We start from the raw sequence: 18,046 nt of genomic DNA, 5'->3' as shown, positions 1-18,046 counted from the left end.
CTGGCCAGACCAGCGTTCTTATTCTACAGCTAAATAGTACACTAAAATATGACCCCGAGATCATTTAAGGTGAGAAATGGGCGAAGCAGTAACAGAATCTTGATTCATATTTGATCAGCGCTGCCTAGTTTGTCAGTTTGGCCTCAGTTCAGGAGCAGTGATTGACATGACTGACAGCTGCTTTAGAGACTCCTCAGCTCTGATTGGTTGTTTTGGTTCACATGCAGTAAGGCCATTAGAAGGCAAAAGAGTAGGCAGAGAAGTATGATTTACTTTTTCACAGGTCATCTGTTTCATTTAGTGCCTTGTGAACATAGTGACAATTTCAGCAAATATGACAAGATTTTTTTCGTAAAACCTCCAACTGTAGCTTTAATGTTTTGTAGAATTTAGTAAAAGGATAGCGTCTCTCACAGACTGAAGCAAACCCACACCAGCAGGGAGATCATGGATCAAGCTACAGATAGTTAATTCATAAATCAACAGAAAACTAATCCGCTACTATTATTTGATATTTTTTTCCTAGTATAAAGGCAGAGCATTTTCTCTTTCTAGCCTCTCTAATGTGGAAATTTGATGATTGTCTTTGTCATGTATGATGATTTTTTTGGACTGTAAGTCGGACAAAACAAGAAATTTGGGGACATCACCTCAGGCTCTGGGTATTTTTTCATTATTTTCAGACACAATAAAGACAAGTCAAGTGATTGATGAATAAAAATATTTGTTGGTTGCAGCCCTAGTGTTAAACCACTGCATTCAACTACTACACTACTTCAGCTGCTTGTTGGATAGGGTCTGAGGCAGGACAGCAGGTTGATGGCAGAGGGAGGAGACATCCAGCTAAACAGCAGGTACTGGGAGGCGGCACCTCCCCCAGTTTGTAATTATTTGTCTCTCTCTTTAGAGATCCTGAGACAGAACCTCCGGAGAAGAAGAGGCAGTCTAGCTGCTGATAAAACTTTGTTGCTTTGAGATTTATTTGGGAACCAAATTTCTTACATCTTGATTTAAACATTTACGGAGGACCACAGGTGACTTTTAATTTGGAAGAAGCTTTAATGTGACTCCTCCTGATCCATGAAGATGTGATTTTTGAATATGCGTTAGCCTTTATTTTACATCTGTGCACTGCAGCTACACACTGGAGCAGAACATAGACATCCTGAACACGTTTCATCTGCTACGGTGAGTTAAAATCATCCATTTGAATGTAGAAATGCACTGGTTATGTACTGATTATCCAAAGTTACACTTGTTCAAATAACTCATTAGCTTGTTTAATCAATATACAATCCAGAATATTGTTGTTTAATTCAGAAAAAAAGTATTTGAAGTGTAGACATATACTCTTGGTACCAGTGAGAAAGTTACACAGGAGATTCTTGTGTCAGATGTCCATATTGACCTATCTGGGTTCATGTGTTTATGGTGTTGACCCTGGTTGTTGTGGCTGGATGTGGAGCTAATTCTACTGTTGACCATGAAATGGAGGTGTGTTTGCTCTGGCTGGTTGATGTTGACTGTTGTCCTTTCAGTGTTGACCTGCTAATAAATTCCAGCCAGGAGGAGATGTGTGTACTCTCACTATGCAAGGAAACATCTGTCAACAGTCAACACCCACAACACACTGTTTCCCTAAAAACAAAGTTTAAGATCAATGTGCTGTCACTACTGTGGTGATTCTAATCATGTCCTCTTCTCTGCTGCCAAGGTGTCCTTAGGAGTTTAACAGATTCATGGAGAAGACACTGACAATAGGTCTGACTCTTTTCTTGACGCTGTGTGTGGACATAGCAGCAGCAGGAGGGAAGAAGGAGGGGGCTCATGGCGAGGACACTCAGACACGTTCATCCCGGTCTTCAGATATAAAAGGAGGCCGTTGCTCCTACACTTTCATTGTCCCACAGCAAAAACTGACAGGTGCGCTGTGTTTGAACACACAGTCTGCCTCTATCAACCAGTCAGAGGTGGCAGCCCTGCGGGCGGAGCTCAGGCGGCAGCAGGAGCAGCTGGAGAAGCTCCAAGGCCAGCTGGAGCAGGAAGGGTCCCTTGCCATGGAAGTAAGAGCCCTGCGTAAAGAGAGTAACAGCATGAATTCTCGCATTGCCCAGCTCTATGCCCAGCTTCTACATGATGTCATACATAAGAAAGACCAGGCTTTGGAGCAGCGAAGGGTGGAGAACCTCCTGCTAAATGCTACAACACAGGTAAGCAGACAACTGCAGTCCTTGTCACAGACATTTCAATTGTTATCAAACTCATCCCTATGACTGCTGTGGGTGGTGCAACATGTCAGGCACTGCAGGTCTCCAGTAACTACAGGGAGCTGGAGAAGAAATACGGAGCCCTCACGTCCATGATGAGCTCCCAGAACCAGTTTATTGCCCGTCTGGAGAAGCAGTGCCAGTGCAGGGAGTCCACCCAGCCTGCTCTGGTAGGGAACAAACTCTGATCTGCGTGTTGCAAATTTATGCTGAGTTTTTGCACTTGAACTGAGAATGGTGTGTTGTTTTGTGTTGGTCTGGACAGGTGACGACTGAACCACCAAAAACCCAGTCTAATGTGCATCCTAATTACAGCTCTGAAGCCAACGAGATGACAAATGACGTTCAAAGGGACCAAAGTGCTCTTCCACCACAGCAGGAAAAAACACTTCCTTCCCTCCCCAACACCACAGCCAACACCACTACAGACCCTCCTTACATTAGTTTCCCTGTCACAAAGACCCCAGGTACATCAAATGCTAAGAATATCGTATTGCAGAAGTACTCAATGAGACATAATCTTGTGTGTATACGCTTATCAATCTTCTCTCAGTGTTATTTAGCTGCTTAGATAAGAAGAAGCAGAGGGAGTCAGTGACCTGCTGGTAGGAGCCCTATCTCTCTGGGAATGCCTAAACAATGTCAAAAACAGCCAGCAGCTCTTATCAGAACAGAGGACTTTATAATGAAGACACGCTCGTGAATTGCAACATTTCTTCGAGCTTGTTGTGCAACTGGAATGCTCAAAATGACAGAGAAGGGGATTTGAGCAGTCTTACCAACAAGTTAGCAGAACCAAAGTGACTCCACCGTGAGTGTGTGTGACTCAACTCTTGCTAAAAGGTCTGATGAAATACCGTGCATTGCCACATCTTGTCCTTGTGAACGTGATTCAGCGTGGACTACAAATTCTTGTCAGGGTTGACCATTAGGCATTCGAGTGGGAGATTTTCCTCCATGTATACATTTTCTCTGTGCAGATTCCTATGTTCCTCTTATCGCTGTGACATGAGACATTGAACATATGTTGGGAGAAAAATTCCTCAGCTTTAAAAGATAAGCCGGAGTTGATTTGTGCCTGTGATCAACCTGACGTTAAAACAAACAGAATACCAAAACCATCTTTACCCGGCACCCTTGTGCTTTTCAAAATTGTCACTACTGAGTTAAACAATGAGTTCCACTCACAATAAAGTAACTCCATATCGGGGGACAAAATAAAAAAAATACAGGTTGATAAGATTCATTATGCCTCGATTAGAAAACTGTCTTGATCCCTGACTAATGAGATACCAATACCTTAATACCTTCCTGCCATTTCAGCGGGGTATGCGATATATTTGAGTACGTGTAAAAGGAAACAAGGCCAAGTTTGCAATATTTCACAATCTCAAATATAAAGAAAGAAAACCTTCTTTCACCTGTTTTCTTACTAAACAGAAAAATACAACTGTACACTCTGAATTTAAGTTTCTCTCTTTCACAGAACTAAGACCAACATAATTTCCTTGTTAACTTATCATAAAACACACTCGATCAAACTCAGCAGAAACAAAACTCACAGCAAACTGTCTTGGTTGATCTTTTCACTGATCCATCAATCATTATCTCTGATTTGGTCGCCATAAACCCTTAATTCACAGAGTTAGATGTGAAAATATGCATGATAACTTCATGCTGTTTTTCCCTGCTGTCTCCCCTCCCTGCTGGCTTTTTACAAGTCCTGTAATGTTATCCCCACCATTTGTAGCCACTACCCCTCTCAGCTCAGCTCCCTTTCAGTGGAGACTGACTTCTGGTGGTGTGTGTTGTGTGCTATAATACATTGCGTCACTACAGCATCTCAGTATCAGTTTAATAGAAAGAGGGGCATCTGTATTTTTGAAGGTATTGAAATTATTCTAAATACCCTGGTATACTGTAATACCTTGATACAGTCCAAGCCTAATACTGTATATCTGAATACTGTTTTACTTATCATGGCTCTAATAGGATCCATTCTCACTCCTTTTCTCCCATCTCAGGGCCGTGGCGGGACTGCCACCATGTGCTCGAATCAGGTGAGACCACCAGCGGGATCTACCTGCTCCGTCCACAGAGTGCCAATCGCCTCCTGCAGGCCTGGTGTGAGCAGAGTCGGGCTCAGGGAGGGTGGACGGTCATCCAGAGGAGACAGGATGGGTCGGTCAACTTCTTCAGGACTTGGGAGCAGTATAAGGTGATTACACACAGCTGCAAGTCTGCAAAAGACACTGAGGCTCTTTATTTTGTTCATTTATAGAAGAAAAAAGACTAGAAGTCTACGGTAATGCTAGCAGCTCCATCAGCCCGTTGATACCTGGTATTAACTCACATTTTGGTGATCTGGATGTAAGTTGGACAGCTGAGAACATTGCCATTCACATCTGTGTCTATCATGCGTCTCCAGCTGACCACTTGTGTTCAGATTTCATTACTGCCTACATCACTGACGCTAGAAGGCCCAAAAGCCCCGTGCACAGTTATCATGTCCATACACTCGATGGCTACTTGCTAGTATGCACGCCAGTTATAGAAGTGGTTGTGTCGATACAGCTGGAGATATCACTGTCAGCAGAATTCACCACGTCTCCCTCCATAGAGCAAAACTAAGGGCAGTCACGCAACACTTCACCCAACTCGTTGTTAAATGAGCAAGTTTTAGAGTGTTAGCACGCTGTCACCAAGACAACCACCACGTCCTGCACTGATGATACAGTCCTTGTACAAATTTATGAGGTCAAATGTGTCCCAGGCTACCTCGGCAAGTGAGTGAGTGATTGGATAACAATATATTTTAGTGGTTGCTCACACTTGCATTTAGTACCATCCACTTGTGGTCAGATCACCCAAGGCGCATGTTAATACCAGGTATAAACAGGCCCTGTGAGGTTGTACTAAGGCACAGTGCTGATTTGAGGTAAATGCTAACCTTGCCATGTTAACACCCTGATGTTCAGCAGGTATAATGTTTACCACGTTCACCATCTTACTCTAGCGTGTTTGCTAACATCTGATAATTAGTACCAAACACAAGGTACAGCAGAGGCTGATGGGAATGCCATTAGTTTTGCAGGTTTTCCGTCATAAACCAAAGTATCTGACAGTTTGAAATTTTGACCTGATGATGGGGCTAGACTAAAAGTCAGAGGATCATAATTGCTATTACAGTTCATCCTGAAGGGGAACATGTTTACCACATTTCTTGGCAATCCATCCAAATATTATTGAAACATTTCCTGAAAGGCTGGATATCTGAAGGAAGAGTCAGAAGATCCCAAGGGTCAGTAGGAGTCATCCTCTGGGGAGGATACCAATTTCTGTGCCAATCCATTCAGTAGATGCCAAAATATTTCGCAGGATAAGTAAAAACTGCTGCCCTCGCGAAGGATTTTGTGGAACATGAATGTCTGAATAAAATGTCATTGCAATCCATCTGATAGTTGATAAAACCTTTCAGCCAAAGTGACGAACAAAGTGACTGACTGACAGTGCCAACTCTAGAGCATGGCTAAAACTGGAGGAACTCATTAAAGACAATGTGTTGGTGTGTTGCAGCAAGGCTTTGGGAATCTAGACGGGGAGTACTGGCTTGGCCTTGAGCACCTCTACTGGCTGACTAAACAAGCCCAGTATAAGCTACGGGTGGCTATGGAGGACTGGCAGGGCCGGCAGGTGTTTGCTGAGTATGACAGCTTCCACCTGGAACCGGAGAGCGATTGGTACCGACTGCGGTTGGGACAATACCACGGCAACGCAGGGGACTCCCTCTCATGGCACAACAACAAGGCCTTCACCACTCTGGATCGAGACAAGGACAGCTATACAGGTCTGCTCTCCCCCTTCGTCCTGCGTTATAGCTCTCTGTTGGTGTTTTGACTTTTTCTGACAATAAGCCTGTTCCTATGTTGTGTCATCAGGCAACTGCGCACATTACCAGAAAGGAGGCTGGTGGTACCACATGTGTGCCCACTCCAATCTGAATGGTGTGTGGTATCGGGGCGGACACTATCGCAGCCGCTTCCAGGATGGAGTCTACTGGGCGGAGTTCCACGGAGGGTCCTACTCTCTCAAACGAGTTACCATGATGATCAAACCCTCATAACATATTAGCATTGTGGACATGTGAGAATGTAGCAACCAGTAATTAAATAACTTCCTGAAAATGTGATGAAATTTGCACTTAACGTGATTGAAATGTAATAACTTGACCAATAATGTAATATAATGCTGACTGATATTTTAAAACCATTTTTACCGACAATGAAATGACCCACAGGTGGGTCTCTTTTTTAAATGGATGTTTTAATAATTTTGTCATGTTAGCCTTTTAGTTGGCAGCAACATTGATCACTGATTTCATGTTTAGAAAAGTGGACTCTAGCATTAGAATTTGAAATTTACAACAGGTGGGCTGGTGCACTGTTACCAGGCAAAGATGGTAAATTATTAAATCAAAATCCCAATCAACTGGGAATGAACCTGCCCATAGCCCTGCTGATAGGTTGTTGTGTAACGATTTATCATTAGACCAGAGTGGATCTGAGATAAGACACCACCAGAAGACACAAACGAGCAATGGAGGCAAAACAACCACTTACATTATCTGTCAAAATTATTTCCATTAAAATTATTATTATAAATTATTATTCTGATTACCATTAAAAATGACCCACCTGTATGGTACTACATAGGGGAAAGAACAATATTACAATATCAGTCAGGCAGTGTTAATTTAGTTGGCGAAAACTATGACTGAAATTTTTCATCGACGAACGTTTTTCCATGACGAAAACGAGACGATGATGAGCTAAAAATAGATCTTGATGATAAAAACTAAGACGAAATCTATGCTTCATTTTCGTTGACAAGACGAGACGTGATTAAAATGTTCATGGTCGACTATCAGACATTGGAAACTGAGAGCGGACATTTATCTTCAAATGCCACGTGAGCAACAGCCTGGCAAACTCCGGTAAATATTTTGCCCCAGGATGTTCCGCTAGCCAGCAAAAATACTCAGGGTGTATGCTGAATCGCATACTTTTTCTTTCTACTCTTAGTACGTGCAGCTGCCCTTATAAAGTACATGCTGTTGTACACACTGGGTGTTTCTCAAAGTCAAGGAAGGATCCTCAAACGGCCAAATTTCAAGGAGGCTATGTCATCGACCCCCGACGAAGGCCTGTTCCAATGTCAAGGATCCTTCTGAATTTCACCGAGGACTGAGTCCTTCTTTCAGAGAAATTCCGAGGATGCATGTGTGTATCCTCAGTGGGTATGAAATCCCCACAATGCTTTGCATACAGTTTGCTGGAAGTGAAACCTGCACCAGCGAAGCTCGGCAGGATTTAGATAGCTATTTGGATTAATATCGCCACGAGTTTTTAATGAAAAAAAGTATTGACAGAAACCTCATAATTTACACTTTCCAATGTGTCCGCTGCCAAATAATGAGATTTTTAAAACAATGTGATCTTAGATAAAACATAAAAGTTTGGAATTAGTCATTCACAGCAGAGATGGAGTGCTTAAGTGTTTTTGACTTATATATAATATATTGACATGTTCTCCCTAAAAGTCACTTTTCACTCTGAAAATACTGCTTACATTTGTTTAAAATTGTACAACAACATCAGAAAGTGCCAAAGTCATCAGAGTACCCTGAAACCCCCTCAGTCTGCTGAAGGGTTAATGTCGCACACCTGGGGACACTCATTAGCCTGTTCCAATGTTATGATGTTAGGAAGGACATCCTTGGAAGGACTCATGCCAAAGAAGGATCCTTGACTTTGAGAAACACCCACTACTTCCTCATAACGTTACACCCTGAACTATGACCCTCTTACTTATTTATCCATTACCATGGAGATGAAAACAAAATGCCATTCATCCCCCAAATGTCTCTGAGGACAGAACTGACACAGCCTGTCTTCTCCAGGCAGCCAGGTCTGCCTGTGTCTGCCAGTCTCTAGGGCCAGGATGTGGTCACTGAGTCTGTACATAGTACGTTTCTCAGTTTCTGATCTGTCACAGCGAGCAGATAGTTTGCCATCGTGTACTGTCTGTTTAGAGCCAAATAGCATTGAAGTTTTTTTGGGGGGGTTTGTGGTAGCTATAACTTGGTCGGGCTGGATTGTGTGAGGGTTGTCCTGAGGGTTTGCAACTTCAGCTTTTGGTGGGAGTTGTGAGTTGTAATCCAGCAGTAAACAATCAGCTGTGTGTGTCTGACTGTGGGTGGTGGAGTTGCTGAATGGATCTGTGGAGTTCCTTAGTTGCAGTGGTGGCTGTTAGCAGCTCTGCCCGTTAGCCCTTGAATAGCAGCGGAACAAGCAGCCACTGGCCACGAGACGTCACAGCTGATCCCTGTGGGACTCCACTCAGTCCAAACTGTCTCAGGAAGATTTATGGTCGGATGCTGTCTGTTTGACAAGCAGGTAGGAGGCTCAGTTATGAATTTAGCAGAGTTTTCTCTGACAGAGATAAGAATTTAGTTTTAATCACCAACTCCGTGAGAAGACGCAAGTTTAAACCTCCAGACTGTCATGTTGCAGAAAGAATTCAGGTTTTAAGTTTTTTTATCTGCTTCTTAACAGTCAGAGTTTACAATGAGCCTGGGTACAAATCCTAGTTGTCTCAGATTACTTATTTTGGGTTTACCGGACCTTATACTTTATTCTGCTTAATTTAGACCTGTTGTCCCCCTTCGTGGACACTTTATTGTGCCATCTAGTGGTAAAGAGACCACAATACACTAATCCATGTAGCCTAAAAACAAGATGGCAGCGATTCCTGCCAAGTCAGTCTGCAGCCAGCCCCGACACAAAAGTTGACGAGGTCCAAACCTGATCAGATGTAATGGTTGAAACTTAATTTATGATTTATAACATGTAGTTTGATACACCATACAAACTTTACCAATTTTGGTAACAGTAACAATCTTAATTGGAAAGTACTCATTTGAAGGACATTGAGACTGTATTACCGTCATGTTTGATGACAGTGGGACTTTATTATTGTTTCATATGAGGACATTGGGACTTTATTATTGTTGACAGTGTTTAGTTTTTTATACTCATCAGGTCCTACCAATCCGAAGGAGAAATTAAAAATGCATACCAAACAAAATGTCAGGTCTCGGGAGGCTACACCTGTCAAAAACTGCTGGAGAAATGACAGTTCGAAAGTGTTTTGAAATTATTTGTATTTGTAGAAAAATTTGTCAAAATGAAATTTTTATACTACCTGTCACCTTGACTAAAACATTTTGAGTTTTCATTGACTAAAACTATGATAAAAATGACTAAAATGTGACTAAAACTAATGAGCATTTTTGTCTCAAGAATGAGGCTAAATCTAAAATAGCTGTCAAACTAACACTGCAGTCAGGAAAGTTTGTAACATAATTGGTCAGGTTATTACATTATTGTGTTTTTATTTCATTTTCAATCAGGTTAGGTGCAATTTCGGGGCATTGTTACATACATTCTCAGGAAACTATTACATTATTGGGTGCTTCAGGGTCCTTTAATTAAGTATATGTTTCAGTGTTATCCCTGTACAGTGTTGAGCCAGTGTGCATCTGTTAAAAGGGGAACATCACCTAAATAAGAATTCCAGTATGTTATTTCCATGGTCTAAGAAAGTTAAATCAATATTTGTTTAACATGAGCTACTCTCACAAGGCCAGAAACCTGAGAAGATAAGTCTCACACTTGTGATGAAGTCAAGTATAAAGTCTAGACTTTAAATTTTAGTTTTAGCACTTGAGTTTTTGTTTTGTTTTTTAATCGGAAGAGAGCTGCTCACGTTTACTCATATTTGTGGACTATCTTAAACCATGGGAATATCATGAATGAATTTTGAAAACAGGCATAGTTCCCCTTTAATAAATATCATGTACCACATGTCTGTCCTCTGTGTTGCAATTTCCTGACAAAATTTGATGTTCTCCAATTTGCAGTGTGCTTTTCAAAATAAAAATATGCCAAATTAGCTCCCTTTTTAAAGAAATACTTTACAAAAAACAGAAAGTGAATGATACACAAAATATGGGAGGAGAATCATGCATTACCTACGTTTGCTCCCACGATGAACAAACCTGTGGTTTTGGTGTCATATTTCCGCTTGTAGGCAGTTTCCTGTATATCAGGGCGTTGAATTTCCCCTGGTGTGCTTGCTTGCTTTTTCAGGCGCGTGTAGCGTGTGAACAGCAGGTAGTTCACCATCAGGGTCAGCTCTGAATTAGGATTAATCCTGTCCAGATACTAAAGCTAGACAGCCACAGGACCATCCTGGAACAAACCTCATCACATCTTCCATTCACCTCCTTCCTCCCATGTGTTCATCCAGCATGCTGCCTCTCAGGATGTTGGGACTCATCATGCTGATGATTTCACTGTGTGGTGAGTGTTAATGATGCTCTACGGGAGCTCTGTGTGGGCATTAAATGTTAGACTTTATTTTTTGCTGCTGCTAAGGGATAAAACATATTAAAATACTGGGGTACTTTCTTGCTTGCCAGTAGTTTCAATATCTCCACATGTGATGGTGACTGAAAAAGAAACCAAAAAGTGTGTGCTAGATTAACCAGAAAAAAGAAATTATTAGCCAACTTTAAATAATTACTCAAACTAGCAACACACAAATATATATATTTTTTAAATTAAAAGATATTGTGTTAATCCAATTTTCTAACTTGATTATTTTGAGTATTCACAGCAAGAATTGAAGTTGGATAACAATGTTCTTTTTTCAGTTTAATCATTAACATCATTATTTTAAAGTGTGACTTTTTAAAATGCGATTAAAACGTTCACATTTTAAGTGGCAGTAGGGCGAGGTGTTATGGTGTTTGTGGTAATAAACTTCCGCTGTGCTATTGGTGACAGTTGACTTGTGTAAATCATGCATGGGTGTGGTGAGATGGAATCCATTTTGTAATAAAAAGTATTAGAAGAATTTAGATTTGTTTCTATTCAGCTTTATTGTAATTGCACAGAGTAAAGGTACTGAGACATCTAACAAGACGTGCAAAAAGCAGTTAACTAAAGACGCATGTAGCTATGTATAGTGGTTATATATATTAATAATAATAATAATTAAGATTAAAGGGTAGATATGAATGCACAAAGACACTGGTTCCCAACCTTTTTCCTTGCGGAACCCCTTTTCTAACATTAAGTGAACTGGCGACCCCTGACTATTGTATATATTGTACTCAGTACATACAGTAACAGTACAGAACAACTGATAAGCTTACCCCAAATGCCTAACTGCAGGACATGTGTGTAAAATAAGCAATTATAATGAATTTTGAGTAGATCACTTCCTGTGAATGTTGCATCAAAGATGAGTTCTCCTGATATTTGTAGGAACCTTTTACAGATTTTTTTAAAATTTTATTTTATTTTTATCAATCAGACATATTTTAAGTACTTTTTTTGAGACTTTTTTTTTTTGTTTTCATTTTCCATCTGCTCGTCCATTGTTTTATTAGCTCTTTGGCTGTTTTAAATTCGTACTTTTCTAATGCAGGATGAGGCTGTTTGTGTGAAGGCGCTGTGATTACAGCTTGTGTTCAGGTCTTCATCGTGCCCTGTGAGATTTAAAAAAAAAAAAAAAAAAGTAATCTTGGATAGTAATCTAAACTTTAAAAAAAATCATTTAATTTTCTTCACAGAAATTAATAAAATGCTGAGATATAGGCCAACTGTATAGATTTGAAAAAAAATAAAAATTCTTACACCCCTTAAAAATCAAGAAAGCCTTGTAACTCCGCGTGAAGGTTTTGGGAGCCCTGGTTGTGGTCAGACCCCGAGGTTGGGCAGCAGTGCACCAAGACATATACAGTCATGTGCTTCAATTACAGTAGGCGGTGCAGATATAACTATAAAATAAACAGTGCAGGCTTACTGCAAGTAATCCTAATATTGAGGCAAACATGGTGAGCACTACAAATTCAATATATATGGACAGCGGTAAAAAATGTATAGGTAGGCCTATGTGAGAGTGTGTATAGTGCAAGTAAGTAAGTTTATGTGCAGTATTGTGGCAGATCTATAGTCTTTATATGTATTTCTACATTTGAAAAGTGATTGTACTTGAGTACGTGAGTTGTACTTTTTTCACAAATCTTTATCATAAGCTGTCGTATGACTTGTATACAGGAGGATCATTCTTGTTTTGTGATGTTTAAAGTGAAGATCAGGACTGTTATTACTGGCATAGATGGACCATACTTTGATCACATGTATTTAAAATACAGATTTCTTATTACTTTTGAGTATTTTCTCATTTGTATTTGGCTGGACAAAAAAAAATCATATGTTTATTCTCAAATAAGACATTTTGATCAACAGAAACCTGCAGAAAAATTTGTTTCATTTGTGCTCCCTGGACTGCAATGTTAGTGGGTACACAAAGGTGAATACCTTATCGTTGAGGTTGTTGTTGGTATCGGAGGGAGGGTGGCGCTTCTTTGTCTCTCCTACTATCTTGTCCTGTATCATACTCTGCTCACTCCTCTACGCTTATATTTATTGCTCTTGAAAAAAGCCTTTGCTAAATGCTCAGTGTTATTGTCATCTGAAAGAACTCGTGCATCACTGTGGTCTAACTGTTCAGCTCCCCCAGTTGTATTTCACTTTGCTGTTCACTCAGTCAGTCAGTGATCTCTTTGATGAACAGAAACCACCCAGCATGCACTGCTGAATTCGCAGCCTCCCACCTCCTAGATATCCTGATTGGCCACTTCAAAGCTGCGATGTGGAAAATTAGCAGAGCTCATTTTTGCAGTGTAGGGCGGTTGAGGTCAGAGCCATATCGAGGTGACTAAATGTGACCATATCAGCTTGTATAGAATGCAGTTTTGTATTTTGAAATCACAAATGACTTGTTTTTTATTATTGTATTGTATTCTATTTTGATACATGTGATGAGCAAGTATGTGTACTTGTACTGTTATGAATACTGTAAGCTAAAATTCAGCTAGTTGAAAGTATAAGTGACATGCACTGGCAGTCTGAGCCACCAGAGTGCAGCAAAGTCTACTTTTAAAATTCCATAAAGGTATTACCATTTCTCTATCAACAGATGCAAACAGTATCTGCCCCACTGATCTCAACCCTCTCACACTGGAGCCGGACGAGGTTCTGGAAGAATATGGAGGGATGGTGTCAGTAAACTGCACCAGCACAAATGAGTATCATGATGGGATGTACTGGAGGGTTGGACATAACGTCTCTGAAGTGGAATATGACAGTCAGTATATCTCCTGGTCAGTGCCACTGTCAGACTGGAATGTAACAACAGAGTGCAGAGTAAAGCTGACTGAAAATGTTGAATGCAGCAAAGACCTTGAAATCACTCTATACAGTAAGTGTAATTTCAACTGAATATTTTATAGGCCAATATAAAAGATTAAAAATACTAATCTATTACTTTTTGTTTTGATAGAGAATCCAGAAATGGTTGTCCTGTTCCCTACAAAGTATGCATCTGCATCAGAAGGGACACCGTACGAGCTGCAGTGTAATGTCGACAATGTTGCTCCTGTTCAGAACCTCACTGTGAGGTGGTACAAAAACAATCAAACCATCAGGACAGACTCTTTCACCAAGACAACGAAAACTCCAGTAACTGAGTCTTCTATTCTGGCTGTGCACCTCAGCAGAGATGAAAGCGGAGCCGAGCTCAGATGTGAGGCTCAGCTAGACTTTGGGTCATATGGATCACAACCTCCTGTTATTTCTAACACATACACTGTTTCTGTGAACTGTGAGTAAACACTTTGTTGTTTCCAGATACCCAAAACTGAATACTGTTAATATTTGGATAAGTGAAAAGCCTTCATTTGCCTCCTCAGATGCTCCTGAGCTCATGAACCAAACGGAAGACGTTTTTGTGAATGAGGGTGATAATGTCACCCTGCACTGTGAAGCTGAGGGGCGCCCTCCTCCTGTCTTTCGTTGGACACATGATGGGACGGTTATTTCAGAGAACACAAATATCATCAGCATCACTGGAGCCACCAGCACAACCTACAACTGCACAGCGAAAAATTATCTGGGAAGCATGACGAAGCAAATCCATGTTCATGTGACCAAAACGATCACAGCAGCAGCCCCTGCAGCCCCTGCAGCCCCTGCAGCCATCACCACCCCTGTACCATCAACACGAAAAGGTATACATCCTTGTGTCCTTTACGTTTGTTTTAATATGGTATCAGAAATATCTATTGTGCAGCAAAATGAAGCTCTGATTGAATATGCTTACTTCTGAATGGCAGCTTGCCCCTTAGAGTTGACGCCTACTGAAATCGTGGTGCAATTTGGAGATTCAGCTTCAATTAAATGCAGCACGTCAGATGATGATATTTTCGGAATTGGCTGGGAGGCTATATTAGGAGGTACAGGCCTTGAAAACCCTCCTTCTGTCCTCTGGATGGTTGAAAAACTGGAAGACTGGACCATAAAACCTTTGTGCTACATCACTCGGAAAGATAATTCCCAGTGTTCGTTGTCGGCAACCATCACTCTTTACAGTGAGTATAAGTCTACAGAGTGTACTGTACAATATCATCTCTGTGCATCTAGCGTTAAAGTAAATATGGGCAGGGGCGGATTATGAGACAATGGGCCCCTGGGCACAAATATGCAAAAGGCCCCACCACCTTTTGTCGTTGTAGTCATTTTTACCCCTTGGAGTCTTTTCCTGGTCACTACATGTTAATTTGAGTAACATTTTGGGCCCATTCAGTATTACAGCATTTGTGTATGCATATTTCTTATGCAATTGTGATTGCAATTTTAGGGCAATCATCACATTTGTTTTTTCCCCTACTGATTATTTTCCCTTACTTTATTCGCAGAGACTCCAGACACTGTGTCGCTCTCTGCGTTGCATCAGGGGCCAATGATGGAGGGCACAGAGTACATGCTGAAATGTGACATCCTCAATGTGGCTCCTGTGCAGAAGCTCAAACTGAAGTGGTACCGCAACAATGAAAGTGTGCACGAAGAAATGTTTAGTGACACCAGTATTACCCCAGTCAACGTGTCCTCCACCTTGAGAGTCACTGCTGAGAGAGGTTACAACGGAGCACAGTTCAGATGTGAGGCTAAGCTGCAACTCGGGCCAAACGGACCAGAGATCGTCCCCACTGTAACCTCAGTACCTTACATTGCTGCTGTGCACTGTGAGTTCCCCCCTTACCTATTTGTAACAGGCTTGGGTGGTGTCTATTTTCTTTAAGGTCACTACATTCTACAAGCTCTATTGAAAATGATACCCCCGAGATTTCTACCATAACACCTTGATACCACCCGAGCCTAATTTATGCTTGTGAGTTTTTTTAAAACTTGCTAGCCACACACCACTAATATCAAATATTGATTTAAGTATGCTGATGTTTGATTTTAGATGAACCACTGATCCAAGATTGTCCGAGACATGTTGCTGGTGTGGAACACAAGCTCAGCCTAAACAATTTGACCTGTCGAGCTGATGGGAACCCTCCACCCACTGTTCAGTGGTACCACAAGGGACAAATGATCGATACATCTCAGCCCCTCGACAGGACCCAATCGGGAGAGTACACAGTTGAATTCGTAAATGTTCTTGGCAAGAACAGCACCTCCGTCGATATCACAGTTGAATGTGAGTGAATCAGACCTACTTGATTGCATATAAGTTTAATTCTTTTGCCACTATTTATTCTAAAAGTGTGTTGATACAATGTTCACAGACGGCCCTTCGTTTGCTTGTGATAAACGCTATGAGGTTGAAGAGAATGGTAAGGTCCCGTGTGAACCCACGGGAATACCTAAGCCTATCATCACCTGGCGTAAGGATGGAAAAAAGGATTTTTCACAGCGCTGGACAAAGCATGACAGTGGAACATACTCACTTGAAGCAACCAACAGACATGGAACAGCCAACCACACATTTGACCTTGATGTTTTGTGTAAGTTTTAGCATTTGGAGTCACATAAATAGCCTGTGTATATTGTTTTGTTGACAGTAAATTGCAGCATCTTCTTCTAAAATCTCCCCCCTTTTCTCCACAGATGCTCCTGCGTTTGTGGAGGGAGCCTCTGAGAACGAAAAGGAGGTGACCTCGGGTGAAAATGTGACTTTGGACTGCAGTGCCAAGGGCAACCCACCTCCTTTGATCCAGTGGAACTACACCTCTGACGTGAATGTCAGGGAGACCACCAGGGGGCGCCAGAGGAGCATCGTCGTCACAAGAGCCACGTCTACCAATGCTGGTGTTTACATCTGTGTTGCCACGAATAAAGTTGGGATCGTGACAAGATCTGTCAATCTGACGATGAAAGGTATCATTACTGACTATGTGCAGAACACTTATGGAAATGTAGGCCTACACGGTAAAGTGGTAACTGATGTTGATGTTGTTATATGAAAAAAAACAAACAAAAAAAAAAACATTTATGGCATCAAGTGGTGAGAAGTACACTCTTAATTTATGTTGTTTTATCTTGTTTGTCCTACAGGTAAAAACAGTGCATTCTCCATAACAGGTATTTGGTGGTGGCTGATTGTCTTGATCATCGTCGGCGGCATCATCATCGCCATGATTGTTGTCCACATCCACCGGAAAAAGAAAGGACAATATAGTTTTGTCTCTGATGGCTCAGATAGGCCTATCCCTATGACTACTCAGTCAAATGGGGTGCAAGGTTAGGATATTACTTGATGAACGGGCATGGGTGGACTATGAGACAATGGGCCCCTGGGCACAGATTTGCAAAAGGCCCCTACACCTTTTCTACACGGGAGCAAGACATAGACTTTGTGGTGGTTGTTATTTTTGTCTCAGTTTTGTGTCTCTTTGTAGTCATTCTGCATCTATTGTGTCTGTTTGTAGTACAGAAACTCTTTATAGTGCATTCAACAGCAAAGTAAATATGGAAGGTATTATGTCATGGGCGGATTATGAGACAATGGGCCCCGGGGCACAAATATGCAAAAGGTCCCACCACCTCTCCTACATATGAGCAACGTGTCTTTGTAGTCATGCAACTTTTTGTGTCTCTTTGCAGCTCCCTTGCATCTCTTTGTGTCTCTTTGTGCTCATTTTGACTCTCTTCCTGGTCGAAATGTGTTTATTTGAGTGATGTTTTGCAAATGAATGCCACGGGGGACCCTGGGCCTGTGCCTGGTGGGCCTGTAAATACTGTACACAAGAAAATAGAGATGTAAAAATTACTAGCACTTGTTACAACACGTGTTCTTATTTGTTGGCCTTTGAAATGTACCTAGTTTTTACATTTTTTTTATTATTCTTAATAAAGTTACACAACAACTCCATTGCTTACTGATTATGATCTTTATGGTAGATTTAGCTTCGATTATTGTCAATGCCGGAGTTTGCATTATCACAATATTCTGGAAATGGTCACATTAAAAAGTGTAGGCCTCTTATTGTGCAGCCACATAGTAAGCTGGGGACAAACAGGACAGGGGTGAGTGACTTTTGATTAGGAAAGCATATTGTACAAGTAGCCTAATTTCATATGAATAATTCAGTCAGTTTAAATTGGTTGTTAGTATAGACACAAGTCTCCAGCCCTTTATTTAATCACTCATAACTTGAATATGTGAATTTGGTGAGTGTGTCCAAGCATGTGTTTTTGGGTTTTGAATTTTAGGATGTGTCAGGGCAACACAGAGCCCCTGAGCCTCAATGCTTTGCTCAGGGGACACTCGTAAGTAAACCAGGGTAAACAGAGAACAAC

At 41.2% G+C, this 18,046-nt stretch overlaps 2 protein-coding genes across 2 annotated transcripts; both read left to right on the top strand.

Annotated features, from left to right (window-relative positions):
• Nucleotides 1-889: 889 nt before the first annotated feature.
• angptl6 (angiopoietin-like 6) lies at nucleotides 890-10,280 on the top strand. Its single transcript, XM_050068791.1, has 7 exons — nucleotides 890-1,188; nucleotides 1,715-2,210; nucleotides 2,300-2,437; nucleotides 2,533-2,734; nucleotides 4,292-4,485; nucleotides 5,844-6,114; nucleotides 6,206-10,280. The coding sequence occupies exons 2-7, from the start codon at nucleotides 1,740-1,742 to the stop codon at nucleotides 6,388-6,390; spliced, it is 1,461 nt and encodes a 486-aa protein (XP_049924748.1). The 5' UTR covers nucleotides 890-1,188; nucleotides 1,715-1,739; the 3' UTR covers nucleotides 6,391-10,280.
• A 189-nt stretch (nucleotides 10,281-10,469) lies between these two features.
• On the top strand, nucleotides 10,470-17,618 carry icam5 (intercellular adhesion molecule 5). The gene is made up of 10 exons (XM_050068790.1): nucleotides 10,470-10,690; nucleotides 13,380-13,661; nucleotides 13,743-14,063; nucleotides 14,152-14,469; nucleotides 14,575-14,829; nucleotides 15,157-15,483; nucleotides 15,708-15,944; nucleotides 16,033-16,251; nucleotides 16,355-16,624; nucleotides 16,802-17,618. The coding sequence occupies exons 1-10, from the start codon at nucleotides 10,624-10,626 to the stop codon at nucleotides 16,990-16,992; spliced, it is 2,487 nt and encodes an 828-aa protein (XP_049924747.1). The 5' UTR covers nucleotides 10,470-10,623; the 3' UTR covers nucleotides 16,993-17,618.
• Nucleotides 17,619-18,046: the final 428 nt, after the last annotated feature.

This window comes from Epinephelus moara, chromosome 18, assembly GCF_006386435.1.
Source record: "Epinephelus moara isolate mb chromosome 18, YSFRI_EMoa_1.0, whole genome shotgun sequence".
Taxonomy (NCBI): Eukaryota; Metazoa; Chordata; class Actinopteri; order Perciformes; family Serranidae; genus Epinephelus; species Epinephelus moara.
Note: the sequence above shows the minus strand (reverse complement) of the source record. Positions and strands in the feature narration are given on the sequence as shown.